Raw genomic sequence first — 23,365 nt, 5'->3', positions numbered from 1 at the left:
ATGTCTATATTTGCTGGTGTTGATCCAATAAAATCGACATCATCTGCATAGGCGATTTCTCTAGGGATTGCATTCTCAATATGAGTCGTTGGTTTTGGAATGACTTTTCGAACTTCTTTCAGAGCGTGTTCTAAGTATATTGTGAACAGAATCGGGCTCAGACTATCTCCTTGGGGGGTCCCGATGTTACTTTCGATCTGCGTCTGTTTTGTGGCCCCGTATATCCTTGGTTGTATCTTTGTGTTGCTGAGGAGAAATCGGATTATTCGGAGCTCGTCTTCGTCTACTATGTCTGTTAATATCTCCAAAAGTTTTCCTCTGTCGATCGTATCAAAGGCTGCGGACATATCGATTCCGGTTATTGTTATGGATATGTTTTCTTTGAGTGCCTTTGCTGCCAACCATTTATGTGTCCATACAACGTCCAATGTGCTTCGGTCTTGGCGAAACCCGCTTTGGCTATGTGATAGATATTTTTCTATTTTCGGTCTAATTCTGTTGAGGACAATAGTTGACAGTGATTTTCTTATGGTATTCAGTAATGTTATTGGGCACAGGTTGTTTACGGGTCCTTTCGTTTTTCCTGGTTTTTGTATTGTAATTAGGACACCGCTGTTTATGTCCCAGTCTTTGTGTGTTGAGAATGTTTTGTTCATTATGTTTGCAATGCTCAGATCCAGGGAGAGGGTACCGCATTTCAGCAATTCAGCGGGAATTTCATCTTCGCCTGGGGATCTGTTATTGTTTAGGCACTTTATGCTATTTCTAACTTCAGTTGTTGTGATGCGGTTGTTTAGGTCTCTAGGGTTTCCTGAGAAGGGCGATATTTGTGAGACTTGTTTGTGAAATTTCTGCTGGAAGTGGTCAGTTACAATGTCAAGGATATCGTTGGGATTTGTTGTCTGTTTGCCAAATTTATCCTGTAGTTTTGGGTTCTCGAATGGTTTTCGGTTCAGAGATTTCGTCGCTTTGAACATAGACGATGCGTTATTTTTGGACTTTTCTCTGTCTTCCACTTTTTTGTCTAATTCCTCGTTTCTGTGTTTTATTGTAAGTGATCGAATTGAATGCAGTATTTTGTTTCGTTCCGTTTTCAGGTTTATTATTTCTTCCGAGTCTTTCGTGTTTTGTATCCTGATCCTAAGTTCTTTTTGTTGCCGCGATAGATCGTTAATAGCGATGTTAGGCGTTCGATTTGGTTTGTTCTTAGTTGTATTAATAGAGCCTGCACTTTCTTCCCCGCATATTTCATTGCCGCTTGCGTCTCTTTCCATTCATTGTTTGGATTGCTGTTTTGCTTTCTTTTCCATAGACTTGAGTTAAGTTCATATTGGTAATGAATGCGACATTCTCGCTCATTTACTATTTTTGCCGTGTTTATTTTGACTGCCGTTTTACCTTTCTGTCTTCGTTGTCTGTACACATTTATGTTGAAATTCGTTTTTACAAGTTTGTGATCGGATGTTAGCAGTGTACCACCGTATGATCGCGAGTTGGTTGAGTAGTGTTTATGGCAGTGTTTTATACTTTAGCATTCTTATTATTTTTTTTCAATTTAAAAAATTCTATTTTCAGTCTTTCATTTGTCTAAAGGCCTTACAGACTTAAAAATCTACCGCTGCTTCCATTTCCATATAAAAAGAAAATCCATTAAAATAATTCCCCTTCAAGTGTGATCTTTTTTCAAAATGTCTCCTGATGGTAATTTGAATTTTATGCTTGGCTTTGTGACCATCCTGAAATTTGTATGAGTTTAAATAAAACTGACATATTTTACGTTTTTATAAAGAGAAATTAAACATTTCGATTGTACCTTTTTCCACATCATTGAGGTAAGAACAGGCCTTGTTGAAATCAAAGACATATTCAAAGTAACAGATCTGGGTGTAGAGGGCAGAGTCTGTGTACTGGAAATGGGAAAAGAATATATCATTTATAAACACCTTATTTTTCTTCTGACTTTCACAAATCACTAGATTGAAAAAAAAATAATTCTTAAATGTTAAAAATTAACTCTGCACTGTATTATAAGTAAAATATACATATTGATCTAAACTATAAGAATTTATTAATATCACTCCTTCATACATACAATGATAAAACATTATATGACCGAAATTAGGTGACAAGAATATATTTTCATTTCATTTGGCATTGGAATGATTCTCTGAAGTTATAGAAAAAGGTGTTAAAGGTTACTGAATATATATAAAAATTTAGAAGTCTCAGAAACACAACATTAGTCTAATTAAAGTTGAGTAATGATGAATAGTTTTGTGCCTCTTTTGTATTTTATCGGAGTCTATTTTCTCTATCATACAGAATGTTGCTGTTGCATGGCTGCATTGTTAGCACTAACAATAAGATTCATTTAGCTACCTCTGGTCTGAGTACACCTCTGTTACAGGTCGGGCACACTGGATGACCTCTCTGAACTACCAATGGAACTCTGTCAATCCTAGCACTGCATTCCATGTCCTCACACTTCAACCAGCCCTGCAATAATTGATGATGACGTATTTCATAATACAAATAGTTGAGGATCATTTTAAAAACAAAAAAGATAATAACAATCAAATGTATTTTAATTTCATTAACACTTTAATGTTTGCATGAACGATAGTTTTTTTTTTCTTCATTTCTACCCATTTACCTTGAAAAAGCTAGACAAGGAACCTAGGTAACATCCAATATATTTGTAATTTATCTATCTAAGACAGGTGGTAAGAAATGTTCACCTAACATTCTTATTTTCGTTCTATTCCCATAACAAACTATCACTGGTACAAATCAAAGAGAAAAATGTGTCCTCCAAGCCCAATCCCAACAAACAAACAAAACATGAAAATGCAACGCAGGTTTATCCGATGTCTTGCTCCAATCTGCAGCCACTCTTTATGGCTATAAAGCATACTGAGAAAGCTCAGGGCAAAGGATGCAGAAAATCTCACAAACATATGCTTGAAAAAAAAACCCAATTATTTATATGTTTTAATATATTCTCACTGTGGCATTAGAAATAGTGTCATAAAAATCTATTACCTTTAATTAACATGTGACGACAGGTATTCAAAAGTAAAGCAATATATCTACATTCAGAGATTATAATCAAACACACAAAAAGGCATGGCAACTGAAACAAACAAAACAAAAACTAGCTTACTTGATAATATTTGTTGACAAATTTGTGAATCTTTAGTTGTACAAGATTCTTGAGTTTGTTCTTCATGGTCCACAATGGTTCCTGACAGTCTGGGTTAGGGCATGCTTGTAATGCAGGGGTCAGGTTAGAGTCCTGGTGAAATATTAATGTATAAATAAAATGTGTACATTGGGAATGTGGGGGGGAGGGGGGGGGGGGGGAAGGCTAATAGGAGTATTTTGGAAGAGAATTTCTTACCCTGCCGTTTGGATGAAGTGATATTCTCTCTGGAGCATGAACTGATTCATTAATTTACCTGAAGCTGTTTTTTTAAATACCTAATGAGGACACTCGATGACATGAAACGCATTTTGTCATCTTTTTTAAAACGTCAGAGTGATATATCCTGCAGATGATTAGACTTAATTAGCAGAATTAATAGTCTGATTCTGTAATTAATATTTTAAGAAATGTATTATCTTAGAACCCTTGTTGTTAAGGCCTTTATTTTAATTCTTTGAGTTAAATAATACATGACCAAAATGTTGAATTGTTTGTAATATACTCTGGTGATTGATACGAAATAATAATCTCTATAACAGATCAAGAAAGTATATTCAATCCCATCCTTATTTTGGTGAGTGTTTTTTATTCAGTGATGATAATAGCAATTTGTCTAAAAGGAGGAAAATGTCTCGGTCTATCGATCGATCGAACACAAGCAAAGTGTAAAAATAACAAGGAACATAGTTTTGTATTAGTATTATGTAATATATTGCTATTACTAGTATAAATCCATTCTTATCATTAGACATACATTTACTTTTTGTAAACATTTAATGAATTGTCCTTTCCACATCTTAAAGGCCTACATACAATGTTATTCAAATAAAAGGCCAGAAAGTGTTGTTTTGTTTTGATTTTTACTTTAGAAATCAGGCTACAATATCTTTTTTACCAAAACCTAGTGGTTATTCAGCTTATAAATACAACCCAAAAATATCTCAAATTTAAAGCCATAGTCCATAACGAAGTGAAAGTAACCCCTAGTTTTATATTTGTGGTTAGAAATTCAATATCCAGCACTTTGTTCACCCCAAGATAACACTGTTCTGAGACAGTGGGTGACATATGAAATAATAATCTCCATAAAAGACTAATAAATCCTATCTCATCTTTTATTTTATTTTATTTTATCATTATTAAGGAAGCAGATAGATGATCAAATTAGAAAAGATCAATAATTTTACTGTGTTTAGAAACACTTCACCCATCAAAGTCCAGAGTCCCAATTGATGAAAACAGGTGTCTAGAGAACCAGATAAATATTTGGAAAAATTATGATTTAAAAAGAAATCCACTGTTGCCATTAAAATGGTGGGGTCCCAATAGCTCAGTTGATATTCTCAATTCTGACGGACCTTATATATCACATATTTATTTTATAAATGTAGTCAAGTTCACTCTTGAGTGCTCATCAGACCATGACACATGTTTAGCATTGCTGTTGGCTAAGTACCATTGTAAAGTGCTTTGAGCATGTTTGGTGGATATTGCACTATATAAATGCTCTAGTTATTATTATTACTATTTTAATTATTTATACATAGCACACCTTTCCAATAAAGCCAGAATCCAGCACAATCTGCCTTCCACACTTTGGTGTGGAGACAGTTAAAGGTGATGCAATCAGTCTTGAAAATTTGCAGCTCTAAGAGACTGCAAAAGGTGAAAATGCTCTTTTCTCACATTCTCTCACTGCAATCGGGTGTAAAATGAGTATTTGGCCGTTAACAATGTTGTCCTGATGGAAAAACAATCGCCTAACAGGTGTCATGTCTCATCCTGCATGTTTAGTGTTGCTGTTGGCTAGGGACCCTTTTAAAGCGCTTTGAGCACGTTTAGTGGGTATTATGCCTTATAAATGCTCTAGTTATCATCATCATTTATAAATCACACACCTTTCCAATAAAAGCAGAATCCAGCACAATCTGCCTTCCACACTTTGGCGAGGGACAGTTGAAGGTGATGCGATCGCAATCCTGAAATCGTTCTTCCATTGTCAGCTGTAAGGTTACCAAATCTTCCTCTTCATTCTCTTCTTGACGAGCAGCTTGCCGGTAACCAGATGGATCCAAACCTGAGGGAAAATGGATAAGAGTTGTAAAAAAATTGACATAATGGGCAACCATGGCAACCATGACCAATATAACTTCCCTGGATAAGGCACCTTTTCAAACAATATTTCACTTGTTTTTTTGGGTTTGTTTTTTTTAATCTGTTGTTGTTGTTTATAATGTGTTAACAAGCACTTGTGACACATTTAGGTCAGTAAAATGAAGGAAATGGGATAATAAAAAAAAGATAGATTTACAATTGAAAGCACACGAGAAAAAGTAAGGTAAAGGGGAATTGGTTCAAATAGGGAACAGATGTAGATTCTGAGAGCACAATAACAGTGTACTTCGTTTGAGATCACCCAGACACCAGCACAGGTCCCAACGAAGATAAAAACACATGTTTAAAAACCAATATATATTTTACACAAAAAATGTAAAGGTAAATAACAGAGATGATTTGCAAGGAAAAAAATATCATCTCCCAAAACTAATACAATACATTTGACTGTTTCCCTCTCAGTCTCAGTCAAGGACTCCGGGTAAGGGCCAGGACAAAACCAAACAATCCCATGCCAAGACAAAAACAAAAAGCAACTCAGTAAACAGAAAAAAGGAAATAGAAGACACAGCAAGTGGGTAAAAAAAAATAACTTCCGATCCACCATGGGAGGTCAAAAGACCCCATCCAGATATTTCACAGGTGTAAATGATGGACTGTTCAAAGTAGAAGAAGTGTATAAGTGTGCATAAATGAGGTTGAAGGTCAATTTGTAAATTTATGTGACAAGATAATATGGACTGTAACACTTTGGAAAATGCAATTTTGAGATATGTGTATGAACCATCTATCTACTTTACTGCTTCTAAAAAATTGAATCTCAAACAAAAATTCAATTGTTTTTATTTAAAAACAAATTCTTTTTTTTTTTTTTTTTTTGTAGAACACCCTCTCTTTTATATAGAAACATTAATTATAGGCTTTTTTTTTTTTTTTTTTTTTGTAATATGTGAAATTTCAATCAGATCAATAGAGCAAAAGGTTTCAAATTAAAACCTATATCTTCCTCAGCAATCATCAAATATATTCATGAGAATTGCTTCACTTCCACATGACTCATCGGTTTATGTTAATGTGATTGCTTAAATCTTTTTTTTATTTTTAAATACATCCTGAAAACACTATCAATACCTTTGACCTTCCAAAACAAAGGTAAAAAGCGGCTTACGGTGTATTATTATTATTATTATTATTATTATTATTATTATTATTATTAGTATTATAACTTCTTCTTCTTTCAGCTTATCCCGCATTTTGCAGGGTTGCTATAATGAATGCCACATCTCCATGTATCTCAATTCATTGCATCATCTTCCTCCAGGCCCAGTTCTTTCATATAGTTCTTTACCCTATCCATCGATCTAGTCTACGAGTGTCCTTTTTTTCTTTTTCCCGCTAATTATGTATCTAATACTTTCTTTCCCCGTGTATTCCCTCTCTCGTCTCTTTACGTGTCCAAAACCATTTCAATCCATCTTCTCTCATCTTTATCGATACATTCTTCACTTCAATCAACTTATGAATCCGTTCATTTCATCTTTTCATGTCCAGTCAAGTGGCCATCTCAACATCTTCATTTTTGCTACCTCAACTTCTTTATCTTGTTCCATACAACATTGCTGGTCTTACAACAAATGTATAAACTTTTCCCCTCAATTATTATCGTTATTATTATTATTATTGTTATTATTATTATTATTATTATTATTATTATTATTATTATCGTCATCATCATCATCATCATCATCATCATCATCATTATCATCATCATCGTCATCATCTATTGATATTATTATAATACAAGTATTATTATCATTGTTAAGAAATGAAAGGACACTAATTAACTTCCAAACCTAGACATTCAGCAATCCTTGCACTGTCCGTGCCCTCAATAGGATCACACAATCTGGCAACCACAGGATGAATCTGGTGTGCCAAGTAGTATTTGCAATCTGCCAAAATAAACATCAATGCAAAAAGTAGTAGTAGTAGTAGTAGTAGTAGTAGTAGTAGTAGTAGTAGTAGTAGTAGTAGTAGTAGTAGTAGTAGTAGTAGTAGTAGAAGTAGTAGTAGTAGTAGTAGTAGTAGTAGTAGTAGTAGTAGTAGTAGTAGTAGTAGTAGTAGTAGTAGTAGTAGTAGTAGTAGTAGTAGTAGTAGTAGTAGTAGTAGTAGTAGTAGTAGTAGAAGTAGTAGTAGTAGTAGTAGTAGTAGTAGTAGTAGTAGTAGTAATAGTAGTAGTAGTAGTAGTAGTAGTAACACTGACAGTAAAGAACAACATTTTCATTTCATGCTGTACAAGTCACCAAGAAAGCATAATTATTTGCTCTTATACTTTTACAGTATCCATCAATGTCCATCGCCAAGTATTTATTCACACTGACGATGGTTGGGGTTAATTTATTCAAATGCATTATAAAAAGACACTATCTTTGTGATTTCCCAATCTTGTCACTCACTCTATCGTTGGCCTCACTTAAAACTGCTTGAGAGAGAGAGAGAGAGAGAGAGAGAGAGAGAGAGAGAGAGAGAGAGAGAGAGAGAGAGAGAGAGAGAGAGAGAGAGAGACTGTGCTACTCAATGTACATAATATTTGAATAATGACCAAACTTCGTGTTCCTATGGTACTGTCATGTTAGAAATCAACAGGTCCGAAAAGTTGAAAGGAATTCCCACATTCTCCTCACTTTTAAGCCATTCCTACTAATAACAACATTGTGTCATAAAACAGGTATGTGTCAAATGAACAAGCAAATCCAAACAGCAGGTTCAAAGAAGCGAGTCCATTCATTAATATGCGTACAGTCGATTAATGGTGGTATAAATAAAATCAAAGAATTGTGTGAACCACTGTCGTTCCAGGGATGGTAAACTTATTTGGACACATGTCATCAAGAATCAGCTTGGGAGGGCTTAGATAGACAGATAGATAGATAGATAGATAGATAGATAGATAGATAGATAGATAGATAGATAGATAGATAGATAGATAGATAGATAGATAGATAGATAGATAGATAGATTGATAGATAGATAGATTGATAGATAGATAGATAGATAGATAGATAGATAGATAGATAGATAGATAGATAGATCCTTTCTTTAAAAAATATAGCCTTGTGGAGAACATTGTGCTTATTTGAGTCAATAAAAAAATTGATACGGCGCACAACTCTACTGAAAGATTTGAAAAATAGAAATGTATTTTTTACAGATAGATAAACAGATAACTTGATTTCCTTTTATAATTTAAAGTCAGTTTGAAAGTTCGTTAAGTCAAACAGATATCATAAAAAATTTACCGAAGACACTAACACCTTATGACCACACCCTCAACTCTATCTGTCCAGTAGAGTCCTTACTTCCTTTGTGTTGATTTAGCGGTGATCAGTGTTATGTAGTAGTGTGTTCTCATTGCGTGTATGTTTATGTGTGTGTGTGTGTGTGTGTGTGTGTGTGTGTGTGTGTGTGTGTGTGGTGTATACATATGTGTGTGTGTGTGTTTTGGAATGTGGTTGCCTGGAAGAAAAAAAAAAAGGGGGGGGGGGGTGTCCATCAAGTAGAGAAATTCCTGAGCAAAAGGGGGGGAGAGCGGGGTGTGTGTTTGCTAGTAACTGTCAGATTGGCATTTTTCAGCAAATCGTGGCATTCATAGTGATATAATTCACTTGATCACATGACGGTATTCGGATTTACAGAAATTTTAAACAAGTTTCACAGATTAACAACATCAACGAATATTACTGCTGATATTACTGTCGTTTTTATGCCATCGATGTGATAATTATTGCCCTGGGAAATATTTAGTTAAACGTTGTCGGCAAACTGTCAATTGGATCTGTCTAGCTTCTGGCCCGAACAAACCAAAAGTAGACAGATTCGGGGACATGATATTTTTCGTGTCCGTTTCAGATTTTCATTTGACCTCACATAAGTTATGTAAAGGGGAGACATTCCGAAAGCTTCTACATCCCCAGTATTCATTCAATTTGTATTTTCACCGTTGATCTTTTGTCAGGCGTTTATTTATTCAATTTGTCATCATATAAAAGAGTTTTAAAAACTCTAGAACAAACCTTGATAGATTTGTGAAAGTTTAAAATGTCCTAATTTGACCATTGTTTTGATTCTCGGCCGCCATTTTAATTTGTGAAGTATTGAAGGTGGTGCAAAGCACTCCCAAGTAAAGCGTGGTAAAGACTGGCGACTTATTGATATTGATATCTACTGACTGATAAACTAAAATCATGCCGAATAAAGCATGGCACTGACGACAAGCACATCGATTAAAATGTGCATCTAATCGTAATCAAGCTAATCAAGAAAATGATTCTGGCAATATCGAATGAAAATAGTTCTTTCCCCACGAAATTGCGGGCTTTTTACTAGTAAATAGATATGTGTGTAGATAGATGGATGGATGGATGGATGGTTGGATGGATGGATGGATAAATAGATAGATAGATAGATAGATAGATAGATAGATAGATAGATAGATAGATAGATAGATAGATAGATAGATAGATAGATAGATCAAAGTAAACAAGTCCCCATCTCTTTTGTCTATTTGTCGATATGTTTAATTTCTATTCTATCATTGTTATTAAAATAAACCTGATCAATGGAACAGAGCCTAAAATGTACATGTAAAAACGAAGTTTAATATTTCTAATTCTAATTTAGTTTATCATCATAAACCTGACCTTTTTTTCTATTTTCCGTCAACAAATCAAGGTTAATCGAGTTCAATCAAAGTAATTAAAATAGAGACTAAATCACACAGCGCCCCTAGTTGCATAAAAATGGAAAATGGCGGCACTTGACCTCTCACTGGCCAGTTTTGATGGCCCTGTTGTCATATCTGCCCCTCTCATTAATCCGTGGAACATAGGGCTCCACGAGCACCTGCCATCTGTTTCAGTCCATGGCTTTCTAACCAAACTTACAACAACAAAAAAACAATACTTTTCTTTTAAAAGCTCAAGAAAACCTCTTAAACTTTGATCTTAAAATAAATCAATAATGAAAACAAATAAGAGAGAGAAATACCAATTTTGAGGTTGTCTTGTTTATTCAGCTCTTCAGGATGATAAGCACGCTGAGTTGCAGACAAGGTTGATCCATCCTGTAAAGGAAATGAGGGTCATTGCAGTCAATGTTTTCTCTAAATCGTCATTTACAACTTAGCATTTGTTCTCAGACTGTAACATATCTGATCAAAAGTTTTGTTTGTTTTTTTTTTATTAAAAGAAAAAAAATCATTTATCATTTATCTAATTCATATTAAATCAATAAAACAAAGTACTAGTTTACCATTTTTTGCTTAAAATGAAATAGCTTATCTTTAAATTTACTGTATAAACTCGATTTAAAAAAACTAACATTTTCTTATTCTCCATTTTAAGAGGAAATCACCAGTTCTTTTTTAAATCAAAAAGAAGAGAGGGGAGAAAAAAAATAGTAGGGATGGCTGATACATTTTTCAATGATTTATGAAATCTTATATTTTACCATTTATCTTGTTTTTAGGAGTGATAAGAAATAAAGGGAATTTTTAAAATGCAGGATGTAAAAAAAATTTAAAATATCACAGTGTCAGGGAGACAAGTGGCTTAGTACTTGTGCACTCACTAGCTAACCTCACTAAACTCTCTCAGTGGTGGGTGCAGCACCAATTGGGTCTTGACATCGTGATATTTTTATTCTATTTTCTCATCTTGCACTTCTTTATGCCCTTTATTTCTCATTATTATTGATACGAGAGTTATGCCTTTTATTTCTCATTATTATTGATACGGAGTTTGCTCCACAATTTCTTCTGACTTTTGAATAGGTGTGTATCTGGCACCCCTTTTCAAATACTTAAATGACAGAAATGATAATGAATTGACAATATAAAGAAAGAAAAATTACTAATTACCTCACAAATGATGTATGGAACCGTATCCCCCGCACGCATCTTGCGACCACCCTTGGAATTAAATCGCAGCGCCACCTGGACATGAGCCAGGCTCTTTTTGTCTGGGTAGTCTTCCGGATTTTTTGTCAAGTTCTGTAATGTAAATTTAAAATATTATTAGAAACTACCTGCTCTTGTGTTTTAACATGGTTATAAAATGGCAAATCTAAGTCTATTTTTTTTTTCTCACCAAAAAAGATAAATAGAGAGAAAAATAAATATTTTATTTATTCATTAAGTTAAAGCAATGCAGTTCATGATAGGAAATATACAAATCAAGTAAAAAATATTGCAAAACCATAGATAAGCAGTATATAAGCATGATAATTATTTTGATGAGCATTTGTCCTGAGATTATATATAGGCGAGCCATATAAGGTGGACATGTATGAGGGGAGAGGAAAGGAAGGGGTACAGTATAGGGAAAGCTACAAAAAAAAAATTTCTCCAGGGTGCAGTCCTTTAATATAAACAAATATCAAAACAGTGGTTTGACAAGTTGGTTGTAAATTTTCAAATACTATTTAATAAAATTTTATGGGAAAAGATCTTTCACCTTGGTAATGTAAAACAGCTCCACAGGAATTTCTCCATTATTGACCTCTTCCGCCACTGTCTGTAGACGATTATGGATGTTATCCACAATTGTCTCCCTTAGGTCACCCGACAGAATCTGCCTCAAAACAAATCTGTAACATAAAGACATAAAGATAAGGTTAGAATATTTATTTCAAGATAATAAGCTGAAGTAATTTTCTATCCTTAGAAGTTAAACAGCACTTGGATAATTTTAATTTCGTGTTACTCCAAGCATGGGTGAAAGAAGGTCAGGCCAAAAATGCCTGAAATCCAACTCTAACAAATTCAAAAAAGCCTGAAACTTATTTTGAAATGTGACCCATTGCCTCAAAATGTTATGTTGGGATGATCTAGATGCCGGAAATAAATTAAAATCAATTTCAAAAAGTCTGAAATTTTGCACCCATGTCCAACTAACACGAAGATAATGAAATTAACAACAACAGCAGCAGCAGCAAGCGCCAGAATATGCAGAGATAGACAATCATGCCTTCCAATTCTCTATACAACAACGATAACAACAAAAACAACACAAATAAACCCACCACCATCATTACTTACTTCCCAGCTTCTTTGGCCAAATCACACCAATCACGTCTGACAATATCAAGACCTTTCATTTCCTCTGTAGTAATTGTCTTGCCATCAGGGCCTTTACTGATGCTTAAGGCTGCATATTTCTTCTTCTTGAGAAGCAACATGGATTTGAACACTCCATCTATGTCAATCTCTAACAGACGGTACAGCTTGTTGACCTCACTTTTGACCTTCAGAATGTCACAAATGACACATCAGTATACATCAAAATAAAAATAAAAATTTGAAGATCGATTTAATTCATTAAAAAAAATTAGTTTCATAAAGGAAATATTAATTGTATTATACAGGTAAATGGGAAGGGAGGGGGAAAGAAATTTATTCCAATTCTAAAAAGTAAACTGGAAATTATGACACTGGTCACTTTTAAACGAAATAAGAAAATCTTTATTAAACATTCCCATGGATCCATGCTTAATGCCCTTCTCAATACTTCACTAATCCCCCTAAAAAGCTATGAGAATATAAATGTTTGTCATTTTATAAATCAAAGTTGCCTGTTCATTTTCTTTTGTAACCTAGCACTAACAAGAACTGTTTGACAAGTAATGCAATGAAAAGTGTTTTGATTTTTGTTTTTTTGTTGTTTTTGTTTTTTTTTTGTTTGTTTTATGCCACAGCTGTTCAGCAAAGCTGCCTTTTCTTTATGAAATATCCATATTTTAAAGGGCGAGGGGAAATTAATATCAACCAAAGATGCAATATTTCTAGCCATTTTAATATTTTCAGATAGATAAAATGTAGGTCAATATAAAAAAGGATTTACTGAAAAAATAGAAGCTAACGTCACCAATTTTCCTCCAAAATTTAGGTTAATTTAGCAAGTCTAATTCTGGAAGGATATAATACAAACTCAAACTTTTTTTTTTTTTAAAAGCAACAATTTGTATTTCAAAATGTATCTGTATAAATATCTGGCAGTATTAAATTGTACATAGCATTAAATTTACCCGGTTTCCCATTTTGTAGACAGTGTCCAGATCTACGCTATTGGAGTTGATCATGATGGAGTCAGTGTCGCCATATATCACATCAAGACCCATCTGAAATCAAGCAACATAAAATTCAATAAGAGATAAAAACAAATGTCTTAATGTCATAAAATTGAATCTCTATTGAATCATAATTTCTCTCAATGATTGACAATATTTAGTTGAGTATTATAAAGAAGAGATAATAGGAAGAGAGTGGAAGACACAGAGGGAGAATGAGTGGGATAGAGATACAGGGAGAGAGAAAACAGAGGACACACACACACGCAGAGAGAGAGAGAGAGAGAGAGAGAGAGAGAGAGAGAGAGAGAGAGAGAGAGAGAGAGAGAGAGAGAGAGACCAGTAAAAGCTATGAGCCAAGAGCTTTGTTTAGATAAAACAGTAACTTATCTACAAAAATGTGAGAATTCAACTAGCTTGTGATAAGTTTTGGAAATAAAAAGATTTCATTTTGTAAGGCAATTTCCTTAATTTGTCTTTTTAAAATGATTTTTCATGTTCTATGCTCAAGCTTGTTTATGATGTCACTTTCTTTTTCAAAAGCGCTGATCCATAGCAGGATTTTGTAATGGAGAAGTACTGTCATGTATTGTGCATGTTGCACCTCTCCCTCTATGTTTTCTATTACAGCAATAGCAAATATTGTGATTATTGTAAGGATGAATGTTTATTTGAGCAATAATCCTTATTCAAGGCCGAGTCATTCAAACAAGTGTATCTTCCTTTTGACTAATATTATGTGTTAAAATACAAAAGGTTATTTCGCAACAAAATACCAACTACGAGTACAATTGTCTTTGAAGACTAGAGGCAATGCAATCAAGTCATAAATAAAAACTACAGATTTGCCGATCAACAATCTCTGTAAAACAGGATAATTATAAGACATTAAAGCATCTGAATTCTAATTTTTAAGAATCCAGTTTTATCTCCAGATAATAAAAGCACAAAAACCAATTAGTCTACTCTGATTCATTCAAAAAGGACATTCAGGAATCCGAGTCTTTACATTGAATCACCATGTCCACATTCTGAATTTACCAATTACTATGGTAGAGTTTTTAAACAAAAATACACAGATAAAACAACCTGACACTTTCGCAAAATAAAGCAACTGGCATGGTCTGTAAACATTTTACATAATAGAAATCAACACAAGCTTTATAAAAAATTACTTACGTTTTGAACCAAGTCCTTAGTTTTTAGCAAGATCTGAGAAAGAAAAAAATAATTTTATGTTCACAAAAGCAATTTATTTTTATGTCAATTCTGAAGCTTCCATTGCTGCAACATTAAGGGTATAACTTTATCATGACCGAAAAACGCTTATGCCAACAATCTCTAGTTGTTTAGTGAAATAGCTTGTTTTTTTGTTTTTTTAATTTCAGAAATAGAACAGATTTATTCTAAATGTTTTCTGCACATGATTAGAATATTAAAGGAAAGAGAGGATTTTTTCCCCCTCCCGACTCCCCACCAAGAAAAAAAGGAGAACTAAATCAAGCAAAATGAAGACATAGGAAGGACAAATCAGCATCAATTTGAACGTAAAGTCTGGCAAAAAATACACCAATATCATGTTATTTTAAAAAAATTATATAAATGATCTGACTGTCATTCTCTGTGTTAAAAATTGACCCCCAAAAAATTAATTAATTTTTTTTTTTAATTAAAACCTGAGCTATCAAAACTGACAGAACAGAAATAAATTCCTTAAAGTGTATCAAAAAATTGTAAAGAAGTATCACCTTTGTTTGCACCCAGAGAACTGAAGAAACAATAGTTTTTCAATATAAGCCAATATTCAAGTCCTTTTTTGTCAAAAATCGATTTTTCCTGTCTCACACCTGCTCAATTTATCAAACAATCAAAATATTTTCAGCTCTTACCTCTCTTCCTTTTCCTGTGACTAGAGCTGCCAAGGGCCTGGCATAGAATCTAGAAAAAGAAAAACCCAGGCACCCATACATTGAGTTGGCTGTCAGTTTCAAGGCTTTCTGTCGGATGTCGTACTGCATCATCTGATCATGACTGACATCACTTCCTTTCATTAATGTCTTTACCTGAGGAAATACGAACAAGACATATCATCATTGCAATCCACAGTAACCAATCAGCAATGCCAGTAAAACAGGTTAACAATCAGAATTTTTTTCCCTAAGCCAAAATCACAAAAACTTATAGTCCTAAAATCATAAGACATTAGGAACTACAAGTCATTATACTTACTTACTTACTTAATCCTCCTTAGGCCTTGAGGCACATAGGGCATCCACCAGACATCTCCTTTTTTGTTGGTCGGCTGCTTTTGTAGTGGCTGTATTCCAGGACAGACCTGCTTCCTCTATTTCTTTTTCCCAGTTGGGTCTCCCCCGCTCTCTCTTCCCATCTGCTGTCCAGTACAGGGCTGTATTGGGAAGTGACCCTTTTTCCATTCTGGCCACATGACCCAGTCAATGCCATCATCTTTTTATTTGGCTTTCAATGTTGCTATTCAAAAAAATCATAATCCTAGGACATGCAAAGGTCATATACAGACAATTTTTTTTTTTTTTCAGATTGTCAAATCAGAACAGTCCCGATTTTATCGAGATATTTGGCCGCTATGCCATCGTTTAATGTGTGTGTGTGGTGGGGGGGGGGGGGGGGGTGCAGTATCACTATTGGTCTATTGGTTGGCTGGTTGGTTTGCTCTCTGTTTTATTTTTAATTCTCTTTTATCCCTTTCTTTTTTTTTTTTTTTAAATGGTTTATTTTATCAATACCTATTGAGGGAAATTATTTTTCACAGATGAACACAACTCAGGATTGCTGTGAAAACATCGTCCCGAGAAGTAAGGCCACACGGTCACTTGGAAATTTCCATAACATCTAATTCTAATGCCCTCACCAGTGGGGAGGGAATAAGAGAAAAAAAAGACGGAGAAATCTTATCTTTTTAAAGAACAGAAACTTGAAAACTTGATACAACAACACAATCTGTGTAGCTCTCACCTGCTTTCTACTTTCTACAAGTTTACGAATCTCAGTGGGCAAAATACCAGGTTCAAGTCCAGGGTCAGGAAGAATAAGATCAGCATCTTCGCCCTCACCTTCATTCTGAATAAAGAAAAAAGACAAAAAAAAGAATAAATTAGATGTTTGCAATCACCAGAATACATCTAACATCAGATACCAAAGAAAATTTAATCCAAGTGATAATAATATTGCGAAAGTCTCTGAATACAATAAGTATGATAATGATAGTTCATTGATAAATATAATTGGCATTTAAAAAATCATCACCAATTTTCATTACCTAAAACTCAAAATCTGGGGGGTTTTTTATTTTAAATATTCGGTGGTTTGTTTGTTTTGCTTTGGTTTTTTTGTCTTTTTTGTTTTGATGTTAGTTTGTTTTTTTGTTTGTTTGTTTGTTTTTTGTTTAGTGTTTTAAAACAATTTTTAAAAATTGATTTCCGACTTTTAAAACACCAAAATCACGATTTTTAAGGTTTCGATTTTAATACTTTGTGAGTAGCAGATCTGCCTGCATTTCATCTGTCTTAATTCAAGTTGTTGTTTCTGGTGTAATACATTTCCTTTTCCTTCTCATTAGTTCAATATTCTCAGAACTTTCACCAAAGAATGTAACCAAAACCAATCATACCAAAAATCAAATCATGAAAATGCAAGACATGACACAAAACTATAAAAATTGTCACATTTTCATACTCAATCAAATTTACGTGAATAAGAAATTATAAAAATTTTGACCACAGACTTTTATAAATAAATAATAATAAATAAGCACCATATTTGATTCTTATATATTCAAATGATGTGTTTTTTTGGGGGTTTTTTTCTTTTTGTAAATGATAGATTCCATCCAATTTGCATTTGAATGTAGCTCAAATAAAACATGAAAAATACAGTCAAGACAAGATACCAAGGCCTTTCAATATTCAGTTCAACAACGACATTCCACAAACTGAACTAGGTCAGTTAGTCAAGAACCTGTAAAGAATAATACAGCATTTTTAAAAACACACACAAACACACTCACAGAGGATGAAGAAGATCGTGAGATGGTTGTGAAACAAATGTTGTACTCTTGGATGATCGATGGATACAGGGAGTTGAAGTCCAGCAACAAGATGTAGGTATCATAAAATCCTGATAGGGGAAGAGAGGGGAAATATTCAAATTTCAGTTGTTACTCTGCATTCAATGATCACATAACAACTATTCTGTACAGTATCAAGACTTTCAGAAAAGCTCAAAGAGAACATGTCATTTATTTCTTTTTCTTTTCTGTCATTTATTTCTCTCCATCCAGTGGAAATTGATTGTTTAAGGCAACATTTATGGTCAAATTAATTTTTTTTTAATTATTTGCGATTCTTTTCTACTGAATATTTTAAAGAGGCCCTGTCCTATGTTGTCCTAAAAAAGATTGAGATGTCACCATTTAAATGAAAGAGAATGAAACTATAACTTTAAACAAAATGCAATCTGATTCAATTTCAAACCAAAGTCAATTTATAAGACATATTTGTATAGTTATGAATCTTTCATCACAGAGGCAAAGTCTAATGAGATAATGATAACACAATAATGTAATTGCTTCCTACCTTTCTTGGGTTCCAACACAAGACCTCCAGTGTAAGCTGGTTTCCTCTTGCCCTGGGTGGCAGCCTTAGCAGTAACAGCCTCATTGTCATCGTCATCTTCTACCACAGTCTAAAAAAAAAAGGCAGTTATTTTGTTTTGTTCCTTTTTCAATATTGAAGAAATATAAAATGGAATGGCTTTGAATGAAATAGAGAAAAGAAAAGCTTTGACCTTTCAACAGCAAAAATTTGACAACAGGAATAATATGACTCTTCAATGACCATTATAATATATTGTACCAACTATGCCATTTTTTTTTTTAGATCATGAAACCATGAGACAAAAATAGGATGTAATTATTTTTAATTCATTTAAAAAAAGAATATCATTTCAAGCTTTCAAGTAGTTTGATCTTAGTTCTTCTTCTATTCAATGTCATTAGAGTGTAACGCAAACGTATCTCCTTTCCTTGTAGATACTTGCACCATTCAGACTGACATGTTTTGTTATTGGTGAGGAATGAGGAGTTCATGTTTTGAAGTAAACTCTGAGTAAGTAAAAAACAGGATCTGCATTATTATTTACTGATTGCGAATTGCCATTGTCATTGTATGTTATGAACCATTGTTCTTTGTTTGTTTTTAAGGGTTTTACGCGCTAGCAACACATTTAGGTCATATCAGCACCAGTAAAAAGGAAGAAAATGGAACAGTCAAAAGTTCTAGAATTACAATTAAAGCAGCTTTACAAAAGCTTTGAGTTGTTTTTAGCAATTTTATGGTATTAGCAAATCTTTAAGTCAGTTCCAGTATAGTTAAAAGAAGGTGGTTCACAAAAGTATGTCGAATAAATCATGAATTCACATTAAAACTCAGCATCAATTGAATATAAACAAACTACAATGAAACTTGTATTGATTAATCAATCAATCAGTCATTATGTCGGTCAATTCACATGAGAAGAGTGAATCACTGGGTGAATGATTGGATGGACAGATGAATATATGGATGATTTCAGTCCCAGATTTCTTATGTTTTCTTGAGCAGATGAATAGATTTGGACAAATGGGTGGATGGATAGATGTGTTGGGGTAGATGGACTGATGTATGGACGGATTGATGAATTGATAAATCACTGAATAGATGAAAGGTCGATAGGCAAATAAAACAAACAGAATTGGAAACAATCTACCATACCTGTTTCTTCTTGAAATCCTTATCAGGGCAGATATACTGTTTTTCTTGGAATGCGTGAAGTAACAACCATTCATTTCTTTCAGAACGACCTCCCATCAAAGTACGAGACTGGAATAGACAGATAGGCAATACTGAGTGATGTAAAAAGGGTTTTCACATCAGGTGAGGCTTTGATTGCATTTTAATTCATGAGCCTACTACATGCATCAATGCCAGATAAAAGGAAGATGATTGGATACGGATAAAAAAGAGGTCCCCTCCAGTCAACAATGATAAATTTTTATACATCCAAATAGAAGAATTCTTAATTTTAGTCGATAATGGAAATACATATCATATATGGAAACTGAAAACCATGGGTCTCAGAGGTAATAAAAAGATTCACTTGACCAAGGGTATGAAGTGCCCAAGCTTTATATGTTAAGAATGAGAAGGATCAGAGGCAAGCTCCTATAGAAAAATGTTGACAATAATAAGTAAATTATGGCATTCTAGATATACTTTGTGTTCATTATATGGACATTTATCATACAACACTATTCCTCTTTATCAACTGAGACACTTATGATCCAACCAAAGAAAAAAAATATATATACTGTGATCATTATGATAATACACAGTACGATGCCAAAAAAAAGACGTCACTTATTGTTGTTTTGCTTGTGAACATAACTGATAATAATTGTGTTGGTGTTAACAAAATCCGACCTTCTCAAACCTCCAATCAAAATTGGCCCAAAATCTAACTTTCCGATATCCCTGCACAAGGCAGACATGTGTTTTAGATACTACAGTGTGGCCAATTTAAATACCACATTTCACTGAATTCTAGTATAGATTCAAGGCCCACATTTATTTTCTTTTTTTTTTTACATTTGAGCATGAATATTAATCAAAATTTTGCTCACTTGGTAATCATGACTAAATCTTTTTGACGTTTGATGAATTCTCTATATTCTTTCCAGAAATAGACAATTGAATTCCAATTATCATCTTTTTATGTAAAAAGGCCTACCATGACGTTGCCACAAATGTTTGTGATCTGAAGTGCCAGAGGAATGACATTGAGTTCATACATGATGCGGAGAGTGAAATTGGAATCCATCAGAGTCAGTTCTATGATCTTGAGAAGATCTTTGGTTTTCCTGGGATAAAAAGAAATGTCAATATCAATCAATAAACAAGAAATAAGTAAACAATTACAAAAATAAACAAAATAAACAATGTAAAATAAAATCAAATAAATTGACAAAGAATCTTTATTATTAGAAATTTAAAATAAAAATATTTCCAATTAATAGATAGATCGTACTTGACATCACTCAGCTCTTTGTTGTTTTTTTAATGATTAGTTCTCACTAAATCCTATCAAATAGACAATAAACGGTTAAGATTACACAAAATTTGTGTTGGTACGTTATATACACATAGCATCAATAACAGTAACAATACAATTGGGTCATTAGAATAAAATAGTATCATCAATTTATTTTTAAAAAAGACTATTTTGCAAAACACAGTGAATAGACTGGCATGGTTATAACAGCTACCATTTGGACTAAAAAACAAAGTGACTTGAATCTGGGTTTATTTCGCCTTTGAATTGATTCCTTACCACTAGGAGGCATTTGAATTAATAGACCCTACTTGAATAAATTGAATCAAAAGGTACGATAAATGGCTTAGCTCATTAACCAGGATACTCACAAAAACATGTCTCGCACTTGGTCATAATCAAGCTCTGATCTTTTCCCCTTTAAAATTTGACTGGTCAATTCTGTAAGATCATAACTGCGGCAACGAATCAGCTCTCGTGCGGACACCTGCACATCACATAGAATTCTACCACAAATGGCTGACTGTTCTGCATAGGTTGCCCTACCATGATTATGCTGCAAATGAGTTTTAAATTGGATATTGTACGAGACACAGGGGGGGGGGGGGGGGAAGGAATCTTTTGAGAGAGCAGTGGTATAAGATAATAAGTGTTTATGAAACAGTACAATGCCAGAAAAGAAATTACAAAAATACAAAGAGATAGAATTTTTAAAAATTCATCCATAACTAGTCCACTTGCAGATGGAGTAATCTAATAATTGAGGTATTAAAACATCCTTACACCACCTCCCCCCTCTTTTTAGATGGCCAGTTTGGACTTTTGAAATTAATAAACATATAAAAATATTTTCCATAAACCTACACATATAGATATAATAAGAGGACAGCACCACCACTACCAACATCGAAGCAATGAAAATCTGGTCATATATTTAAAAAAGAAATGGTAAATTGGCTAGCGTGACTTGAAGCCTACCTTAATTCTTGGCATTTCAGTCCGTTTCAGTCTACTCATCTTTGACCAGTGTGGAATTTTGTTGGCACTAATTCGATGCAGAAGGAGATCCAAATCAAACCCATAAATGTCATGCCCCTAAAAAATACAATGAACAGTAACACATTGCACTATGACCTGAGTCAATTGAGTGTCTGGATGATATACATTCAATAAAAAAATAAATATATAAAACATTTATAACGCAGGTTTTCACCAATTCACCATGCTCAATGCTTTTCAAAATGATTCATTCATCCCCAAGCAGGCCATAAGGGAACAAATTTCCATTTCACGCACTACAAGTCACCTATCAGGCACCATTGTACTACACTAATACAATATCCATTACTGCCTACAGCCAAGTACCCATTCACACAAGTGCAACATGTGTAAAGTGCCTTGCCCAAGGACAAAACACTGGGGCCAGAGTTTTGGAACCCAACATTCGCTTGCATTTGTCATGAGAAGTGGCATTGTACCATTGAGCCGTTTGACGTTTGATGTAAAAAGATCAATAGTAGGTTGGGAATACAAAAGAAGATCCATAACAAAGTGGTTGTTTTGTGAAAAGAAAGGAATTGGCTGAATCAGCAAATTGCTATCATGATATAGTTGTTCACTGTAAGAAGTCTTTGACTAAAAAGTACTGCCTCATCATTCAATCAGTGTCAAAGAATGTCATTTTAAAATTTCCAGTCTAACAGTAAACAGTTGATAAACCTCACAGAATTTGAAATGAAAAGGTCTTTCAGTATAATTAAAGTACTTATTGGCAATTGTTCTTAAAAGTTGTAAACTGCTTACCACAAGCAAATCGGGATCAATCCTGTGAATTCTTGCCAGTAGGAATCCAATCAGCCCTCTCTCTGTTGGCATCACATCAACCTTCATGCGGCTTGACTGAAAATCAAAATGCAGTAAAACATTTCAAAATTATCTTTCAATATAATACATCAATGAACACTGTCACAATTTACCATTCTTCAACACATCTAAATGAGGATTTGACTCAAATGTATTTCAGAAGACCTTGTTTGTTTTTGTTTTGTTTTTTGTTTTTTTAGGGTTTTATGGCGCTTGCGAAAAAATAAAGGTCATTTCAGTGCCAGTAAAAAGGAAGAAAAAAGGATAGTCAAAAAATTCCATATTTACAAGTAAATGTGAAAAAGTAAATCAGAGAGGACTAGATCAAGTAAAGAGGGAACAAATGTAGATTTGAAGAGCACATTATCAGCGTTTTTCGTTTGACATCACATAAAGTCCCATCCAGACTCTAGCAAAGGATCCCAATAAGAGGAATACACTAAAACGTTTAAAAGATGTGTTTAAAACAAAACAAAATTACTATTAGTACATAGCAGAGATGATTTACAAGGAAAAAAAATATCACCTCCAAAAATTAACAATATATTTGACCGTTTCCACCTCAGCCAAGAACTCCGGAAAGGGCCAGGACAAAACCAAGAACTCCAATTCCAAGACAAGGACAGAACAACAGATAAAATAGATATAGGGGGATAGAAGAGACAGCAAGTGACCTCCTGCCAGTGCTGATGGTGCCAAAAACTGAAAAGGGAGAAAAATTTTGATTGATTGCCTTTAAGCTCCATTAAATTTACAGCATTCACCCCCCCCCCCCCCCCCACACACACACACACACACACACGCACATTTTTAGATCAATTGAGATGATAAACTATCATTGATACTCTAGCTAACTTCTAGTGAGTGGGAAACTGCACCTATTTGTTCCACCACACATCAAATCTCTCACTGCCATTACATTTGATTGAGAGA

General features: G+C 33.9%; 1 protein-coding gene across 3 annotated transcripts in view; it reads right to left on the bottom strand.

The window, feature by feature from the left end:
* Positions 1–23,365, bottom strand: part of LOC144980938 (DNA polymerase alpha catalytic subunit-like) — a 68,573-nt gene that overhangs the window by 4,317 nt on the left and 40,891 nt on the right. For 2 of the 3 annotated variants that reach the window (XM_078928918.1, XM_078928917.1), the window contains 20 exons: positions 22,373–22,468; positions 21,548–21,664; positions 20,941–21,125; positions 20,249–20,378; positions 19,234–19,341; positions 18,058–18,166; positions 17,490–17,599; positions 16,439–16,543; positions 15,334–15,507; positions 14,624–14,656; positions 13,403–13,495; positions 12,417–12,622; positions 11,833–11,965; positions 11,238–11,369; positions 10,367–10,442; positions 7,174–7,272; positions 5,104–5,282; positions 3,164–3,295; positions 2,380–2,496; positions 1,814–1,907 (listed from right to left, as the gene is read on the bottom strand). In XM_078928918.1, coding sequence (XP_078785044.1) covers positions 1,814–1,907; positions 2,380–2,496; positions 3,164–3,295; positions 5,104–5,282; positions 7,174–7,272; positions 10,367–10,442; positions 11,238–11,369; positions 11,833–11,965; positions 12,417–12,622; positions 13,403–13,495; positions 14,624–14,656; positions 15,334–15,507; positions 16,439–16,543; positions 17,490–17,599; positions 18,058–18,166; positions 19,234–19,341; positions 20,249–20,378; positions 20,941–21,125; positions 21,548–21,664; positions 22,373–22,468 — 2,428 coding nt within the window. Of the gene's footprint in view, positions 1–1,813; positions 1,908–2,280; positions 2,497–3,163; positions 3,296–5,103; positions 5,283–7,173; positions 7,273–10,366; positions 10,443–11,237; positions 11,370–11,832; positions 11,966–12,416; positions 12,623–13,402; positions 13,496–14,623; positions 14,657–15,333; positions 15,508–16,438; positions 16,544–17,489; positions 17,600–18,057; positions 18,167–19,233; positions 19,342–20,248; positions 20,379–20,940; positions 21,126–21,547; positions 21,665–22,372; positions 22,469–23,365 lie in introns of all 3 variants that reach the window. The other variant, XR_013646989.1, reaches the window with a different exon arrangement.

This window comes from Berghia stephanieae, chromosome 10, assembly GCF_034508935.2.
Source record: "Berghia stephanieae isolate SIO BIC M18660-M18661 chromosome 10, UCSD_Bste_1.3, whole genome shotgun sequence".
In the NCBI taxonomy this organism is placed as follows: Eukaryota; Metazoa; Mollusca; class Gastropoda; order Nudibranchia; family Aeolidiidae; genus Berghia; species Berghia stephanieae.
The sequence above is the reverse complement of the archived record's forward strand: the minus strand, read 5'-3'. Positions and strand labels throughout refer to the sequence as shown.